At 39.1% G+C, this 17,533-nt stretch overlaps 1 protein-coding gene across 1 annotated transcript in view; it reads right to left on the bottom strand.

Annotated features, from left to right (window-relative positions):
- The window catches only part of Agbl3 (ATP/GTP binding protein-like 3), a 39,497-nt gene extending 21,964 nt beyond the window's left edge, over positions 1 to 17,533 (bottom strand). The window contains exons 1-6 of the mRNA XM_013021544.1: positions 17,471 to 17,533; positions 15,503 to 15,563; positions 14,014 to 14,196; positions 9,565 to 9,672; positions 6,404 to 6,542; positions 3,899 to 4,678 (exon numbers count right to left, since the gene is read on the bottom strand). Coding sequence (XP_012876998.1) covers positions 3,899 to 4,678; positions 6,404 to 6,542; positions 9,565 to 9,672; positions 14,014 to 14,196; positions 15,503 to 15,563; positions 17,471 to 17,533 — 1,334 coding nt within the window. The remainder of the gene's footprint in view (positions 1 to 3,898; positions 4,679 to 6,403; positions 6,543 to 9,564; positions 9,673 to 14,013; positions 14,197 to 15,502; positions 15,564 to 17,470) is intronic.

Raw genomic sequence — 17,533 nt, 5'->3', positions numbered from 1 at the left:
CTGAACTCTGGGCCTGGGCGCTGTCCCTCAGCTCTTCAGCTCAAGGCTAGCACTCTACCACTTGAGCTACAGCGCCACTTCCAGCTTTTTTCTTTTTTGCTTATGTGGTGCTGAGGAATGGAACCCATGGCCTCATGCATGCAAGGCAAGCGCTCTACCACTGAGCCACCTTCCCAGCCCTCTATGTCATTTCTTTTTGACTGGAAAGTATTTCGTCGTTATCTTTATAAACGTGTGTGGTACCCTGATGATCAAAAACACATCTGCATTCTCACTTCTTTCCTAACTGCTGAAGCTCAGCCATTTTCTTCCTTTGGAACTTCTGTATCACTTGACCAATTACTTGACATTCACCAAGGAGTTTTCTTAGTTCAATATTTTTGGAACACTTGAAATCACCCAGAAGAGTGCTAGTCTCAAGAGAGGCTTCCCACACAGTTGTTAATAACTGCATGCCTGAGGCCTTGGTGTTAAACATGACTTTCAATTAACCCTTCATTAATTTGGTGACTGACTGTTATTCTAAGAGAAATAGTACTGGAATTGAAATTGAATTTTCCTGACAAAAATTTCAAATAAAATATTTCACAGAAATGACTATACATTCCTTCAGATCCCAATCCTTAGAACTCAATAAAAATGGTAACAAGCTTCTCAAACTGATCAATGAAAATGATCCATAAAGGAGGCTTTGAAAAGGTAAAAAATGGTGCCAGGGGGGTGGGATTAGGAGCATTTTTGTCTTTTTTTCATATTTTGAAACTTGACATAGCATTGCCTAATCAATATCACATAGATGATTTGTTATATAGAGAGGGATACTGCTAAAATACTATCATAATGGTATTACAAAGTGGTATTATAGTGTGACGCATATTACATTTATAACCAAAATATTAACATCTAAAAGCATTTAGGGCAGGTCATGATGGCTCACTTCTGTAATCCCAACTACTTGGGAATCAGAAATGGGAGGACTGAGGTCTGAGACAAGCCAAGGTGAAAAGTAGGTAAGACTGCATCTCAACAAAAAGTGCTGGGTTAGTCTGTAATTCTAGCTATGTGGGAGGTATAAGTAGGAGGATCATAGTTCAGGGCAAAAATAAAGTATCTATGAGACTCTCTCTGAAAAGTAGCTGAAGCACAAAAGACTGGGGCATGACTCAAGTAATAGAGAGCTTGCTTAGCAAGTTCAAGGCCCTGAGTTCAAACCTTGATAAAACCCAGCAAAACCCAAATCAAACAAGCAACTCATCTCCCCCAAAAAACCCCAAATCAAAACATTTAAAGGACTGTTTTCATTAAAAAGTAATATACCTTAAGCTAATTTCAAATGGAAACTTATTATACATATTAATTCTTGCTCTTGCCTCATTTAGTGTAATAAATTCTAACAGATCACATTCTATTGGCAAAAGCCCCTAACAGATCATAGTGTGTTAGGACAACAAACCAGACTATAAAGCACAAACATCAAATCCTTATAGATGAAGAATATGATGTATTTTTAAATAAAAATTTCTTTTTAATGACCTGTCAATGGAAACTTTTACTTCTAGATAATTCCTGAAGAAATATTACTTTTAAAGTAAAAGAGGATATTCATGTTTCTCATCTTACATGAATTAACAGTTTGGAGTTTCTTCCTAGTTGCTGGTAACTAAGATATAAGTATTTTATATTAAGTATTGTATATGAAAATGCATTCTAATATTATTTAAGTATACTAGCCTTCCAGTTGCTTATCTGACAAAATAGATGGGGCTGACTTCTTACTTTGCTCACCTACAAAATCAGTTTCTTTCTTTCTTGGAAATCTTTCTGAAACTTATTGAATAGAGTCCTGCCTTTCCTTCCTACAAGATAATCTGAGAAGAACTGAGACATTTAAATTAGCTTCCACAGAGCAGGCCCGAGGGTTTGGCCTGTAATACATCATGTGTGAAACCAAGATACATCACAGTGTATCAAATAGGCATCCTAGGAGCTCCCTTAAATTATATTAAAACCCTTTTTTAAATTTAAACTATAGTTCTAAAAAAGAGCATTCTCACTAAACATCTCTATTTCCCTTAAATTTTAACCTATTACATAAAACAAAACTAAAAGGACCAGATGTGTGGTTTAAGCAGCAGAACACTTGCTTATTAAGCTTGAGAAGGACCGAGTTTAATGCCCTGTACACAAAAACAAGCTAACCTAAAGACACCAATAATGCCACATTACTATGAACTAACTGCTCAACTTCATTGAGATTTCACTAGTTTTTTTTTTCCCCCACCACTCATTATCCTTATTCTATGCTAGAATCCAGCCTAGGATATCACTCGTCAGTTCTTTCTATTGCTTGCCTCCCCAGGTAACAAAAGAAGTACCAACTATTTTTTATCACTCGAACATTTCCCAGATAGTTTCAGGGAAGTCAGGGTGAAACATATAACACAAAGCAACTTCCAGTTCTTTTTGTGGGGCTCTGCACGTCACTTCCTGTTTTCTGAAGCAGACAAAAGGATTTATATAAAAGTGAAAATTGAGGCTGAACTGCCTAACTGGCACCATGCTAAGTGCTTCTAAAACCTGTCAGCTCCTCTGAGGAATTGAGGGGTGTCATTGGGGCCCTCCGCTTTGTAACAGGATTCTTGTGCTTGCCACTGTGAAGAATCCTAGTTAGTAGCAGTGGATAAGGAGATAGCATGCCTATCCAAGTATGTATTATTATGACAGTCCAATAATGCTACATCATTTACAAGGATTCTTTTCACATTTGAGGAATCACGTTAGCTATATTTAGAGTCTTCAGTGTTTCAATCTATTCTGAGCCCATTAGAGATAACACCCTCTTATACAGGAGTTATTATTTCCACTTTATACATGACTTGTTTAGTCTTAGTTTGCTTTCTTAATTGCACAAGGTTATAAGTTAATAAATGAGATAGCAGGATTTCAGTGTGGCATGTTTTACTCCCAATTTATGTCCTTAATAAGGAAGATTAAGAGGCTTTAAACTTGGAATGGATGCTCTTTTACTCCAATCAACCTCCTGTAGCAGATGTTTTGTTATAACCTGATCTATCAAATAATTCACTTAGAGGGTCCATAAGTAATTAAATATCATGCTCATTTTTTTGTTTCAGATTCTTTTTAGTTTAATTTAATTTTATTTTTGCCAGTTGTGCAGTTTAAACTCAGATCCTTGAGTTTGTCTGGCTTCTTTCTTGCTTAGCTGGTGCTCTACCACGTGAGCCACACACCTCCAAGCCTGGCTCTTTGCTTGTTATTATGGGGATGGAGTTTTATGGACTTTTTTTAAACCCTTGGCTGACTTCCAACCATGATCCTCAAGATCTTAGCCTTCTGAGTAGGGAGGATTATAGCTATGAGACCAGAACTCATGTAAACTATTTAGAAAATTTAAACCTTTAAACTAAAAAAAAAAAAATTTAAACTTTTTGGGGCCAGATGAGCTGCTTGCTTATTGAATAACTATGTAAGCTGATAATCCAAAGGCTCACACAGCCAGTGTCAGAACAATGTCCAGCACAATGTTAGAACAGCCTGTGAGATGCAGAGAACTTTCACAAGAGAGATTCAAAGATCCTCCTGCTCGTTTTGGCAAGAGACTGAATTTGGGACATGCAAATTCCACTATTTGTTTCACAGAGCCACTCTTGAAGGGGAAGTTAGCGAATCTGGTAGCACTCAGGCCATGAGAATATTAAGATCCGACTCAGGGAGTCGTTCCAAAACGATCTTAGGAAAAGTAAAGAGTGAACTAAGTAAGCAAGCTGGTGAGAGTGAAAAAATAAACTAAAATTCTTACTAGGCCATTTACCAATTAAGCAGAGAGGTTAATGTGAGGCTTCTTCTTCTCCCCCGCCCCCCGGCTCCCCCCACTTACCTGTGGATCATGTTCCGCGTGTACCACACAGCAGGGAAAGATTCCTTCACCAAGGACGTATAGTTGCGGTTCAAGTCCCGTCCGGATAAGGAGCATCGGTAGTTCCCCACGATCACCCCGTCCGGGTTGAGCATGGGGACCACCTTGAAGACGAAGGTGTCCCGCAGGAGCTGCGCGTCGCTCGAGTCTCCCAGAAGGTAATCGAGGAAGCCTTTCATCATCCAGGAGCTGTTGGTCTCGCCGGGGTGGACCCTGGCGGTCAGGATCACGGCCTGGCGCTTGCTGGAGTCGGGGTTCTTCAGGGGAGAGGTGATGGTGAGCACGTACACCATGTTGCGCGCCAGCGTGTGGCACAGCACGCGGATCTTGCAGAACTGGGAGCGCACCGGGTCGCTGTTCACGGCCGACAGGTAGTCCTGCAGGTTGCTGTAGGTGTACGGGTAGCAGTGGGCGAAGTAGCAGGTGTCCTGGCTGTGGGGAAACTGACAGGTCCAGGTGAGCGAGAAGAACGGGCGGCCCTCCTGGCCCAGGTTGTTTTTGTAGTACTTGATCTGGTCCCCCGTCCGCTGCCAGCCGATGTGGTGGCTCTGGGCCTCCTTTTCCGAGTAGAACAGGGGGCGCATGCCCCGGTTGTAAAGGCTGGCGGGCTTGGTGAAGTTGACGATGGTGAATCTGTAGAGCGTGGCGGCCTGGGTGTTGGTGACTTGGAAATAGAACCACTGGGTGTGTTTATTGGTGAAGAGGTCCGGGCGCAGCGTCAGCTGGTATTCATACTCCGCCCTGGGGCACAAGAAATGGAAAGGGATGGGGTGTGTGTGGGGGGGGGAGGGAGAAAACCAGTCTGGAAGAGGGTAAAAATGGCCTCCCCCCGTTTACATTAAATGAAAAAAAAATTACCTTATTCAAAAAATCTATTTCACCTGTTCCCACATGGTACTTCTTTTTTCTTTTTCTTTTTTGTCCTGGGGTTTCCTGGACCCTGTCCCTGAACTTTTTTTTCTTTTGCTGAAGGCTAGATCTCTACCACTTGAGCCACAGCCCCACATCTGGCTTTTGCTGAATGGTTTATTGGAGAGAAGAAGCTCACAGACTTCCCTGCCCTGGCTGGTTTTGAACTGCGAGCCTCAGATCTCAGCCTCCTGAATAGCTAGGATTATAGTTGTGAGCCACCGGTGCCCAGAAGTACTGTTTTTGGGAGGGGGAGAGAGGAGCGGGGTAAATCATGTTCACTTAAGACAGTACCCAATACCAAGTGACTTCAAAAGATACAGAATGTGAAATGGCATAGATGTCTGTCTGATGGGAATGCCTGAGAGGATGTGTGGGGAGAAAGAGAATGTTACAGGGAGAAGAACACTAAAACACATGGCATCGGTGACTGAGGATGCTGCTGAGAGCTGCAGAATAACCTTTGGGCAGCAAGGATGGGGGGAGTGAGAGGAAGCAAGGGACCAATCTGTGAATATGTGAGTATCTGTAAATATGTGAAATACCACAGTGAAACTCCTTGGAACAATTAGCACACACTAAAAAGAAAAAAAAAGGACAGGAATGTAAAACAGGTCCTATGGGAAGGACTAGTGGGAGGTGGGAGGGAAAATGGCCAAGGCAAAGGAGGGTGAATGTGTTCAACATATAGTATGTCTGGGTATGAAAACAGAGCAATGGAGCTGGCTGGGGTTGGTTTGGGAAAAGGGTCAGGGGGAGGAGAGAGGGAGAGAGAGAGGGAGGGGGGGCATGAGTCTGATCAAGGGACATTGCATGCATGTATAGATCTGTCAACATGAAACCCCTTGTACAACTAATTCATGCTAATTAAAAATGTAGAAAAGCATTGAAATCTTTTCCTGCACGAGAAACTGTATGCTAGCTCTAAAGCCTTTGTAATTTCAACACAGCACATTAAAAAATGCAAGAGTCTGATCAAATCTGCATATTTCAATGTAATTGCATTTTGTAAAATAAATGATTAAGGAGTTATGGAAATGGAAGAAAAATCCTTTCTTTTGCATCAAACACAGATTTCTATTTTATACTAATTCGAATCCTTGGGATATGAAATAATTATCATTCAGAGACATTTAAAAGCATTTAAAAGTTAACATGATCACATAGATTCCAAAGTGTGAATGCTTTCAGTATACAAGGATTGTGTTTGATAACTGTCTGGACTCCAGACTTAGCCATTAAATAGTTTTAAATTATGAAGAAAGATAGCATTCCATTGGAATATTAGTTATATATACAAAGTTTATCTTACTTGTGTCTTTTTTCCCTTGTCAGCTAACTGTTTGAATTAGCATGTGAGTATACTTTATTGCAAATAATCAACTAGGAACAGGTAAAATAATTATTTCAAATCCTTGATATCTCTAATTAGCACTTATACTTAAGGAATTACAGAGCAGTAGTAGCAGATACCAAGAACTTTAAGATAAAGACCTAAAACAGAAACAAACAAACATTTGGTGTTTTGCTCCTCAAATAAAAATAATTAAAACCTACACTTTGACTACCTTCTGTAGATTCCCGCTTTCAAACCTTGCTTCAAATATCAAGGTGTTGTCACAATTATCCGCAGGGTGCTTCAAGGCTGTTCGATTACCGCCAACTCGGAAATATACAAAACAGGGTTCTTTGTAAGCTGGTAAGGAAAGACTAAATCAATGACAATAAGATATCTAATGAATATATTTGAAAGTGAGGTAATACATTTCTAAAGAGAGCAAAGATCCTCAGCACCACATAAGCAGAAAAAAACCAAAAAACAAAACCTGCTGAAAGTGGACTGTTGGTCAAGTGGTAGAGCGCTAGCCTTGGGCCAAAGAACTGAGGGACAGCGCCCAGGCCCAGAGCTCAGGCTCCATGACTGACCCCCAAACAAACAAACAAAAAAACATTGCTGTGGATAAATGTATAGCTATCCTGGTTGCAGGAACACTGCTTCTATAAGATCTAAGACACTTCCAAGGAGAACTGGGACATGAACACTAACTTACCTGGTGCACACTCCAGTGAGGAGCACGGAGTCGGAAGTGTTAAGCCAATTGGCAAAGGTGGAGTGGACTAGAAAGAGAATACAGAGTCTCTGGGAAGATATCAAGGATATACAGATGTAAGGGCATTCTCCTGGACCTCACCAGGTATTCAGAGAAATCATGGATAAATCCAGAGTAATTACCATTTATGGTGCACCTTGTGTGTGGGGAGGAAAGGATGGGGGTGGGGCAGTGGCAAGCACTGCAGAGACTGGCACAAAATCTGCCCAAATCACTTCTCCTTCCTACTTATGGAGCAAAATCTTAAATTCTGGGGTAAGGGCAACAAACACTGGCACCAATAGGGCACTGGTATGCATGAATACTACCTAGGAAAAGGAAATTGATTGAAAAGGAAAAATAAACCAAATCCTTTATTCCTTGAGGAAAAGCAGGGTTTACACACTGGAAGACACTGGAGTACTCTGAAGACTTCATTTCTAAGAACCAGAGACCTGGTGTGTGAGTAAGGTTGAGGCCTAAGTAGAATGATAATGCATTTCTACTTCTTCTCTCAAACCAGGCTAAAACAAGCCATGAGAACCAACTAACTAGACATTTGGGAGTACTGTACAAAGTTCAAAGAGATCCTCCATGAGATATAGAGCAAAGGGAAAATGAAGGCTGCTACTGCAGCCCATCACTCGAGCTCCATCCTAAATGATAATGTGGGATTTGAAGCCTGTAGTGCAATGAAGGTTAACACGAGCAAAAAATAAATCTAATCCCAGCTCATTTCCTGAATTACTAAGGTAACACCCTGCCCCTCCCCCATCTCATACACATATACTGAAGAGTTAGCAAGTGGAAATTTGGCTGGTTATTTTTCCAATTTTTAGGCATAAAGACAAGTTGTTTTTATTGTCTTCCACAATACCTCCAGATAATAACCTGAAGATTTCGAAATACATGCGCACGCATGTGCGCGCGCACACACACACACACACACATGCACACACACGAATCTTCCATGTATTGTCAAGAGACAAAGCTACAAAACATAACCATTCTATAAGATAAAGATGTTGGATCTGTCAGATAGAGATTTCAGAAGACATATGATTAATAAACTAACGGTTCAAGAAAAAGAGCAGGTGAGTATTTCCAGATGGTTATCGTCAGAAAGCATTAACTTGCATGTGAAAAATGAAAACACTACACAGAAGCAGAGCTTACCTTTGATGAACTGCATGGATCAGAGGAATAATCACTGAGCTCAAAGATGGCTCAACAGAAACAAAACTGAAGCATAAAGTTTATTTTAAGTAACACACACACACACACATGCACACACACACACACCCCTACACATGCCCTGCTACTGTACATGACTATGAGATTTCACCATTCCATTTTAGTATCTCTTAGCTTTGTTCACCCTTTTGTAAATTCACTCAATTAAATTTTCTCAAATTACTCAAGGTGTGCTTTCTAATTCTGTACAAGCCTCTGACTGAATCACCTCAATTATTTTAATTTTTTAAAAACTCAGATCTCACTTTGGCTATGCCTGGAAGCTGTAAGCCAAGTTAATATAAGTATTTTAAAACAATTTTTTTAAAAGTCAGAGGTGCCTTTTCTCTTTAGGTGTTTAGAAATGTATGTGAAAATACGTTATTTCTAGAAAGACCTTTAAATAAGGGAGTGGAGCTTTGGCTCGAGTGGTAGAGCACTCTCCTTGAACTGAAGAACTCAGGGACAGTGCCCAGGCCCAGAGTTCAAGCCCCATGACTGACAAAAGGAAAAAAAAATCTGTAGATATCCCTTTAAATAAAACCTGGATGCTCTCTGTAAAGATATTTTTAATATATGAAAACACCAAATAGTAAACTCTGATGGTGAATTTGTGCCATAAATTCCTGCCCACCCCCTTGGTGATGTTAGAATATTCCTTATAGTAATACACAGGCTAAGATTCTAAGTTTGACTGTCAGCATTCTCTATCATAAGAGCAGATTGAGTGTGTATTAATAAAGCTTGCAAAGTGCAAATATTGATCTTGAGTAGTAACACTTTCATGGGATATAATCTTGGATGTTATTTGAATGTGGGGCATTTTCTTGGGTTATAAAATGGTAACTCTAAGAAATGCATCAAACAGGCATGAAATGAAAAGAGTGATTGAAAGAGATGCAGAGAGGCTAACAATTGTTGATAACTTTACCTTCAAAAACCATGTCAGGCAGAATTCATTCTAATAAAGCTACTCAGCATAAACTAGTATATCTTCAAAAATTAATTAGTACTAGCTGAACATTTGAATCAATATGTAACCCATCATTTTTCATAGGAACAGAGACTTCCTGGTAATTTCTGATTTTCCCACTACAAACAGCAAAACAAGTATATCTAAACAGCAATCCATGTGTGGTTTTTTGGTGTGTGTGTATATATACTAGCCCTGGGGCTTGAACTTGATCTGGGTACTATCCCTCAGCTCAAGGCTAGTACTTTACTAACCACAGCTCCACTTAATTGGAGGTAAAATTCTCATAGACTTTCCTGCTCAGGCTGGCTTTGAACTGCAGTCCTCATACCTCAGCCTCCTGAGTAGCTAGGATTACAGGTGTGAGTCATAGAAACCAGTCCAAATTGTATGTTACAGCAACCTATCTTATTAGCACTCACTATCTTCCGCCAGATAAACTACTGTATTCTCCTTGGAGTTTGAATAGGTAGGTTCAATTTCCAGGCCTGTGGGGATGTACACTGGCTCAGGAAAAAAAGGAGTCCAATCTGGAAAAGAAGAGAGGAAGGGATTCTATAAATACAACATCAAAAGAAAATGGGAAAAATTAAGTGTAGATCTAGGCTAAATTTTGGTGTTTTGAGCAGGCTAGGTTCACTGAAAACAATAAACACCATCACACTGTAACAAAACTTGCATTCCTTTGTATCTTGTTCAAAAATTATCTTTTTTTAATTTTTCTTTTTATTATTATTTTTTTATTGTGAGAATACCATACTCAAAAATTATCTTATTGAGTAATACAAGCTTGCTTTGTGCTCACTGTCAATTTGATGTTGTGATTTTTATTCTTCCTCAGTCATTGATGTCATTCTATCACATCTCTGAGGTCACTGTACCACCTTTCCTTCTTTCTTTCACTGTTATCTTCAGCCTCTTTCGTGGTCATGGTAATGCCTTCAGTCTGTAAGCATTTTCAGATTCCTTCTCTCACAAAAGGGTGTGTATTCACAGACTTCCATTTGAAAACATTACCTGCCAGCTTAATTTCTTTTACTAATGTCTTAAAAGTTGTCTATGTCATTACAAATCTTTCAGATTGTGATCTATTTTGGGGAAAACTACCCTTGTCATGTGTGTACCTACACAACTACCTTAGTTGAACAAGAATCTGGTGATAAGAAATAAGCACTACTGGGCAAATGTTTTGAATATTAGGGGTACATTTGCTCTAGCAATGTCACTGTATTTAAGTTAATGAATAGTGGCAAAGTCTACCTACAGAGATCCACTACATAAACTCCTGTATGAATGCAAATATGTACCACTGTACATTACAGGATTAATCAAACAACACACAATCAATTATCAATTAATAGTAAATTACATTTATTAGTTGAAAACCTTAATTAAGTCAAAATGAATCACAAACTTATAACTTAGTTTCTATTCTGCAAACACAGGGAGTATTTTACTTATTTGTCTTTGTGTAGTCTGCTTATCAAAGAAATAGTTGGAGATTTCCTTAACTTCAGCATATGCTATTACTTTTTTCTTAATAACTATTATTTAAAGAAATACAAATATCTCTTATCCAAACTGGAAAAAAAACTCATATAAATGTCAAGGTTTCAGTTTTCCACAGTCTCCTTACTGAGAACCATATTTTGAGAATCAGCCTTATGCAATTTCAGTCTAGCATTCACTCATTTTAATTCTGCTTGGTCATTAAAAATGTTATTTGTATAGTATTTGAAGCAATAGGCACTTAAATGTCTGTAGCTTAAATGGGTGGATGGTGAGAAAGATGGATGAATGATTGGATGGATGACTGAACAACTAATATAGGGTAAGTATCCACATTTACGTATAAATGATATAATTCAGGTTTATTACCACAAATGCTTTCTATCCAATTATGTATTCTCATTACAGAAAAGCCATTCTAAGATTATTGAAATTTCATCTTGTGTCTTAACCAATTTACCCTTCACCAGCAATTTTGAAGGCTCTATTTCCTCCACTTTTTCACCGTTGCTTATTATAAGTTAAATTCAACTTCTTAAGATGTCCATGAAACATTTCTGGGACTTACTAACAATCAAGGAAATGCAAACTCAAGCCATTTCGAGCCATAATGGAATGCTTAAGTATAACAAGATAGAGTAGCATTTCCTTTATTTATTTGCTAAATGATTTGTTCTCAAGGGAAGTTTTCTCTAGAAAATTAATTACTATCTAGGCCAAAGTTAAAACAATACTCTGTACATGTCTAAATGTTCCAGATTAATTTAGCAATGGCGCCACCTGATGGTCTTTTTCCCCTTCTTTTTCAATTAACATCAATTAGATTGTGCAACAGGGTTTTATTTGGACATGTCCATATATGTACCTTGATCTGTCCTTTTCCCTTATCTATCCTCCCCTCCCCAAACCATCTCAAGCTTTACTGTTCCATTTTCACACATGTACAAGTAGTATTTTGACCATATTTACCACCTTCCCCCTCTCCATTTGCCCTTCTCCTTACAACTAGTACCCTCATTCCGCAGTTATTTTATATTTCTGCTGTTCTTTTTCTTTTTAGCTTATTCTCATCACTTAAATGGGTTTCATTATGATGTTTCACACATATATGCACACTATTTTAACCTACAGATCAATCACTGACACAACTGGTATCTTTAAAACAATGAGACTATGAACCTGCTATAGCCTTAATTAATTAATTAATGTCTCATAAAATTTCTATCAATAATGCTTTATGGTCTCTGCATAGCAGTCGTTTATACCTTTAGAGATTTAAAAATATTTTATTTTGTAATTATATATATTATTTTGATACAGTGAAAACATACAGAAAAGTTGAAAGACTCTCCCTCCCCAAAATACTTACCATGACACTTAATCGTCTCCAAATACTCTGCTGTATATTTCCTACAAAATAGGATGGCTCCTGTATAATCATACCTTAGACTCCTGTGTGAAATTTTCCAGTTGTACCAACAACACAGTCCATAGTAAAAGGATCTAGTTGAAAATCACATGCTGCCTTTGATTATCCTGCATTTTAACTCTTTTTAAATTTAGAATCATTTACCCAGCTTCCTGTCTTTCATAGGTTTAAGACTTCTGAAAATGACTTCCAATTTTAGCTAAGAGACACAGAGAGTTAACAAAGTACTACTTCTGCCCTATGACAACAAATCACCTGGACAGACCATAAATGAAAGACTTTTCTGGAACCTGCCAGCCAACCAGTACACTTGCCAAAGAAAACCAGCCCCCAGCACTGGCATCCTGAAGGCTGTACTGCCACAGGTTTTCATAGCAACCAGCCAGCAGGTGCAGTTAATAAAGTGGGCTAGTGTGAGGGTGCAGAGATCTTTGAGGCTCACTGAGACCCATTACAGATCTTTGTGTTTATTTCTGTACTTTTAAGTTTATCCACTGGTCTATATGTCTAGCCACATGATTGAACCATACCATCTAAATCACTGTGAGTCTTGAACACAGAAGATGTGAGTTCTCAGCTTTGTTCCTTCCAAATTTTGTTTTGTTGTGTTTTTAAAGAGGGGGAAGGAGAGACCAGGGTTTCTTGGTTTTCCATGTGACTTTTAGGAACAGTATGTCAATTTCTACTAAATAGCCAGTTAATATTCTAATAAGAATGGTATTTTACATGTAGGCCAATTTGAGAAGGACTTTTATCATGATGTAAGAACTAATTTGTGAATATGGTATATTATTTAGCCATCTATTTTACTAGTCTTAGAACTTGAACTTGGGACATTATGCTCTCACTTGGCTTTTTTGTTCAAAGCTGTCTCTTTATCACTTGAACTACACCTCCACTTTTGGCTTTTTGCTGACTGATTGCAGATAAGAGTCTCACAGATCTTCTGCCCTACCTGGCTTTGAGCTGAGATCCTCAGATCTCAGCTATGTAGAAATACAATTGATTTTTATATGCTACCTTGTATTCTGCAACCTTGTTGAGTTCATTTATTAGTTCTTAACCTTTCCCGGCAGATTGCTTAGGATTTTCTACATCCAAGATCATGTAAGGCCTGAGGACAAGTCTCCTGTCTTACCCAGTGGTCTTTACCCAAGTGGGGACCACATCTGGGGACAAGTTCCTTTTGGTCCAGCCCAGTATTATCACTCTGACGCCAATGGTTCTTGTCCTGTGGGCATGGGCCACGTCTGCCACGATTTTCATTCTCAGCACAACTGCCATTGTTAGAGGTCATCCCCCTTACCGTCAGTAGCGCTTGCTCTTGAGAGGCCTGACAACAGAACATCCCTGTGTTCCCTCTCCTCCCAGCTCTACCACCACTCTGATAAGGTTCCTCCTGGTTGTACTCACCCCTGCAGGGCCTGGTGTGCCCTGCTACCTCCACAAATGCCTACAGTCCTTTTGAGACACTTGTAAGTCCTGCTGACATTGATCATAGCCAAAGGAGAATTGACATGAAGATTTTTTTTTAACCTTTGTACTCATTCTGAACCCAAACCAATATACTAACCCAACCAACACCCTATAACTCATTAGTATGAAAAACTTGTAACATCAGAACAGTTCATTGACACACCAGATGTGTACATAGCAACATAGGGACACAAAAGGAAGGAAAAAACCACTCCCACAAAAGGAATTCCCAAGAAACATGTCTTCAAATAAAGGACATCTATGCACTGCTTGAATGAAATTCAAGTTAAGGATCCTCAGTAAGCTCAGTGAGATGTGAGAATATAAACAGATAATTCAACGCAATGAAGAAAACTATGTAGGATCTGCACGAGAACCTGAAAAGATTTCTGTTGGAATGCACATTCTAACACCGTTTTAACGAAGTAAAATCTCTAATGTCTGGGTAAACACTTACCAATATGGTGGACTTTTTCATTGATGACCTCACAGTGGTAGGGCCACCGTGTGGGACTCAATGGGCCAGAAGAAGAGACGCCGTATAAATCTCGAGGCTCTCGAAGGCGTGGCACCCATCGTCCTAGCTGATACTCCAAGAGAATCTGGGTGGTCCGAGGGAAGAATGGGTCGCCAAGAGCGTCTGGTGGAAAAGTTTCCAACACAAGGAGGGAGAAGGAAAGCCCCAATTCCTATGTGCTTTATGTGACTTCTTGTTTTTCTTCCAACACTATTTCATCCATGCATATCCTTTCTACTAGTGAATAATTCATGATATTTTAAATAGAAAATGTTTATGAATGTTTGTGGCAGCTGACCCTCATAAGAGCCAAAAATGTTTGTCAACTTATATATATCATGCATTCATGCTGAATTCTCAACCAGTACTTAAAAATGTCTGTTTTTTCTCTCTCTCTTGTCTCTCTTTTTCTGCTTACTTAAAAAATTATTTTATTGATCGCGCGCGTGTGTGTGTGTGTGTGTGTGTGTGTGTGTGTGTGTGTGTGTGTGTGTGTGTGTGTGTGTGTGTGTGTTGGTCCTGAGGTTTGAACTCAGTGCCTGGAGTTTGTCCCTGAGCTTTGTTTTGCTCAAGGCTAGTGCTCTTCCACTTGAATCACAGCTCCACTTCCAGTGTATTTGGTAGTTTAGTGGAGATTAGAGTCACATAGACTTTCCTGCCTGGGTTAGCTTTGAACCATGATCTTCAGATCTTAGCCTCCTAAGTAGCTAGGTTATCCACCTGTACCTGTATACATTTTTTTTTGCCAGTCCTGGGGCTTGCACTCAGGGCCTGGGCACTGTCCCTGACCACCTTTGCTCAAGGCTAGTGCTCTACCACTTGACCCACATTCTCAGCCCACATTTTATTTTTTAAAAGTAATTTAATTATCTATCTATCTATCATCTATCTATCTATCTATCATCTATCTGTCTGTCTTGGGCAGGTCCTGAGGCTTAAACTCAGGACCTGGATGGTATCCCTGAGATTTCTTTCTTTTTTTGTTTTTTCTTTGTTCAAAGATAGTGCTCTACCATTTGAGCCACAGATCCACTTCTGGCTGTTTGTGGTTAATTGGAGATAAGAGTCTCACAGGCTTTCCTGCCTGGACTGGCTTCAAACTGCGATCCTCAGATCTCAGCCTCCTGAGTCATTAGGATTACAGGGGTAAGCCATTAGTGCTGATGACAAAGCCAATTCCAATGCTTAGTGACAACTATAAAGTAACCATCACTTACATCCAATTTCTTCCATTATTTTCAATCATAAATTGGGTTTAGGTAACACCATACTGAAGAATTTAAATTCTAAAAAGATACTTATGGAAGTGAATATACATTTTTCTCTCTCTCTATCAATATGATGATTATTTTATTAAATCTGAGCTTGTTTTTAGTTTCTTTATCTTATCAACTTAAGATCTCATGATAAAAAAGTGAAAAGTTGAAACCTGTTAGCAGTGTACATTCACGAATATCTTCATCAAAAAATTTTATGAATGAATCCTCATCCTGAAACAAGAGAATTTTTAAATTTAAAAACCAACAGTTTCAAATTTAGAATATTTTCACATCTGTGTTTGTTCTTGGAACTGAGTACTTGTCTTTAACGTTTAATAAATAAGAAAGTTTAAGAATTTATTGTGGGGGCTGGGAAGATGGCTCAGTGGTAGAGTGCTTGCCTTGCATGCCTGAGGCCCTGGGTTCAATTCCTCGGCACCACATAAGCAAAAAGAAAAAAGCTGGAAGTGGCACTGTGGCTCAAGTGGTAGAGCACTAGCCTTGAGCTGAAGAGCTGAGGGACAGGGCCCAGGCCCAGAGTTCAGGCTCCACGACCAGACCCCCCCCCCCAAAAAAAAAGAATTTATTGTGGGTTTCTGGTCTCAAAGCAGTATCTCCAATATCCTGGAACCATCAAATTTGCATCTTGACTGCTCCTCTTCCACTTGCTGTGGTCATAATTATATCTGTAGCAAATGACCAATGTTTGGGAACTTCAGAAAACAATTTAGATTAAGAATAAAATAAGGGGCTGGGAAGATGGCTCAGTGGTAGAGCGCTTGCCTTGCATGCATGAGGCCCTGGGTTCGATTCCTCAGCACCACATTAGCAAAAAGAAAAAAGCTGGAAGTGGCGCTGTGGCTCAAGTGGTAGAGCGCTAGCCTTGAGCTGAAGAGCTGAGGGACAGCGCCAAGGCCCAGAGTTCAGGCCCCATGACCGGATCCCCCCCAAAAAGAATAAATTAAGCGGGGTGCTGGTGGCTCACACCTGTAATCCTAGCTACTCAGGAAGCTGAGAACTGAGGATTGAAGTTCGAAGCCAACCTGGCAGGAAAGTCTGTGAGACTTTTAACTCTAATTAATCACCAGAAAATGGGAAGTGGTGCTGTGGCTCAAAGTGAGAGAGCACTAGCCTTGAGCAAAAAAGAGCTCAGGGACAGTGCCCAGGCCCATGATCTCTCTCTCTCTCTCTCTCTCTCTCACACACACACACACACACACTAAGGATAAAGGTGGAACCAATGCAACAGCCATACTCACAAGAGAATATGTTGGAAATGATCTGTACAACTTGTGGGGGGAGGGGGTTGGAGGGAAAGTGGGAGAAAAATGAGAGAGGGGGTAACAAGTTTGACAAGAAATTTACTCACTACGTATGTAACTGTAACCCCTCTATAAATCACCTTGACAATAAATTTTTTTTAAATAGGAAAAAAACCCCAACAATCGAGATTAACACCCCCCAAAAAAAACAAACCCAGAAAACTATGAGCTTAAAGGGTATTTCTGGATTTTATATACACGATAATATTTTAATAAAATTTGAAGAAAATCTCTCAGAAATATGGACTAGAAACAGTTAAAATATTTCTTAAGACTCTACATTTTTCTTCTTACTTATTCTTTTGTTTGTAATATCAGAACCATTTTAACCTTTACTATTACTGTGATATATCAGAGTATTAGAACTTAAACGATTTTAATATGATACAGACTAGGAGGTGACACAGTAGAATTATATACAAGAAAATAAGTGGACATCAATTATAAAAATAAACACTAATGACTTAATGCACACATTTTAATACATCCCACAAGACTCTTGCTGAAAATATTCCCTAAAGAAAACACCAGGATAGTTTTTTTTCTTTCAAGACAAGACATATTGTACCCAATAATAGCTTAACTTTCAGTCATATTATTTCCCAATTTGAATGACAATGACTTAAATACCTACTGGATTTATTTTTAGCATATATTAGTTATACAAGGGGGGAATATATTGTCTGTAATGTATTCCAATCAACCTTACCCCTTCTATCATTATCCATCGAACTGATTTTACATCAACTGTATTTTATACTATGTGAATATATGTTTTTATTTCAAAATATAAGATAGAAATTACGGAAAACATACCGATTCATCATCATCACTGATTGTTCTGTCTGAAGTGTCTTCCTTTTCTGAACCTTCTGACAT

This window comes from Dipodomys ordii, unplaced genomic scaffold, assembly GCF_000151885.1.
Source record: "Dipodomys ordii isolate 6190 unplaced genomic scaffold, Dord_2.0 Scaffold56, whole genome shotgun sequence".
In the NCBI taxonomy this organism is placed as follows: domain Eukaryota; kingdom Metazoa; phylum Chordata; class Mammalia; order Rodentia; family Heteromyidae; genus Dipodomys; species Dipodomys ordii.
This window is presented reverse-complemented; position numbering and strand designations above follow the sequence as displayed.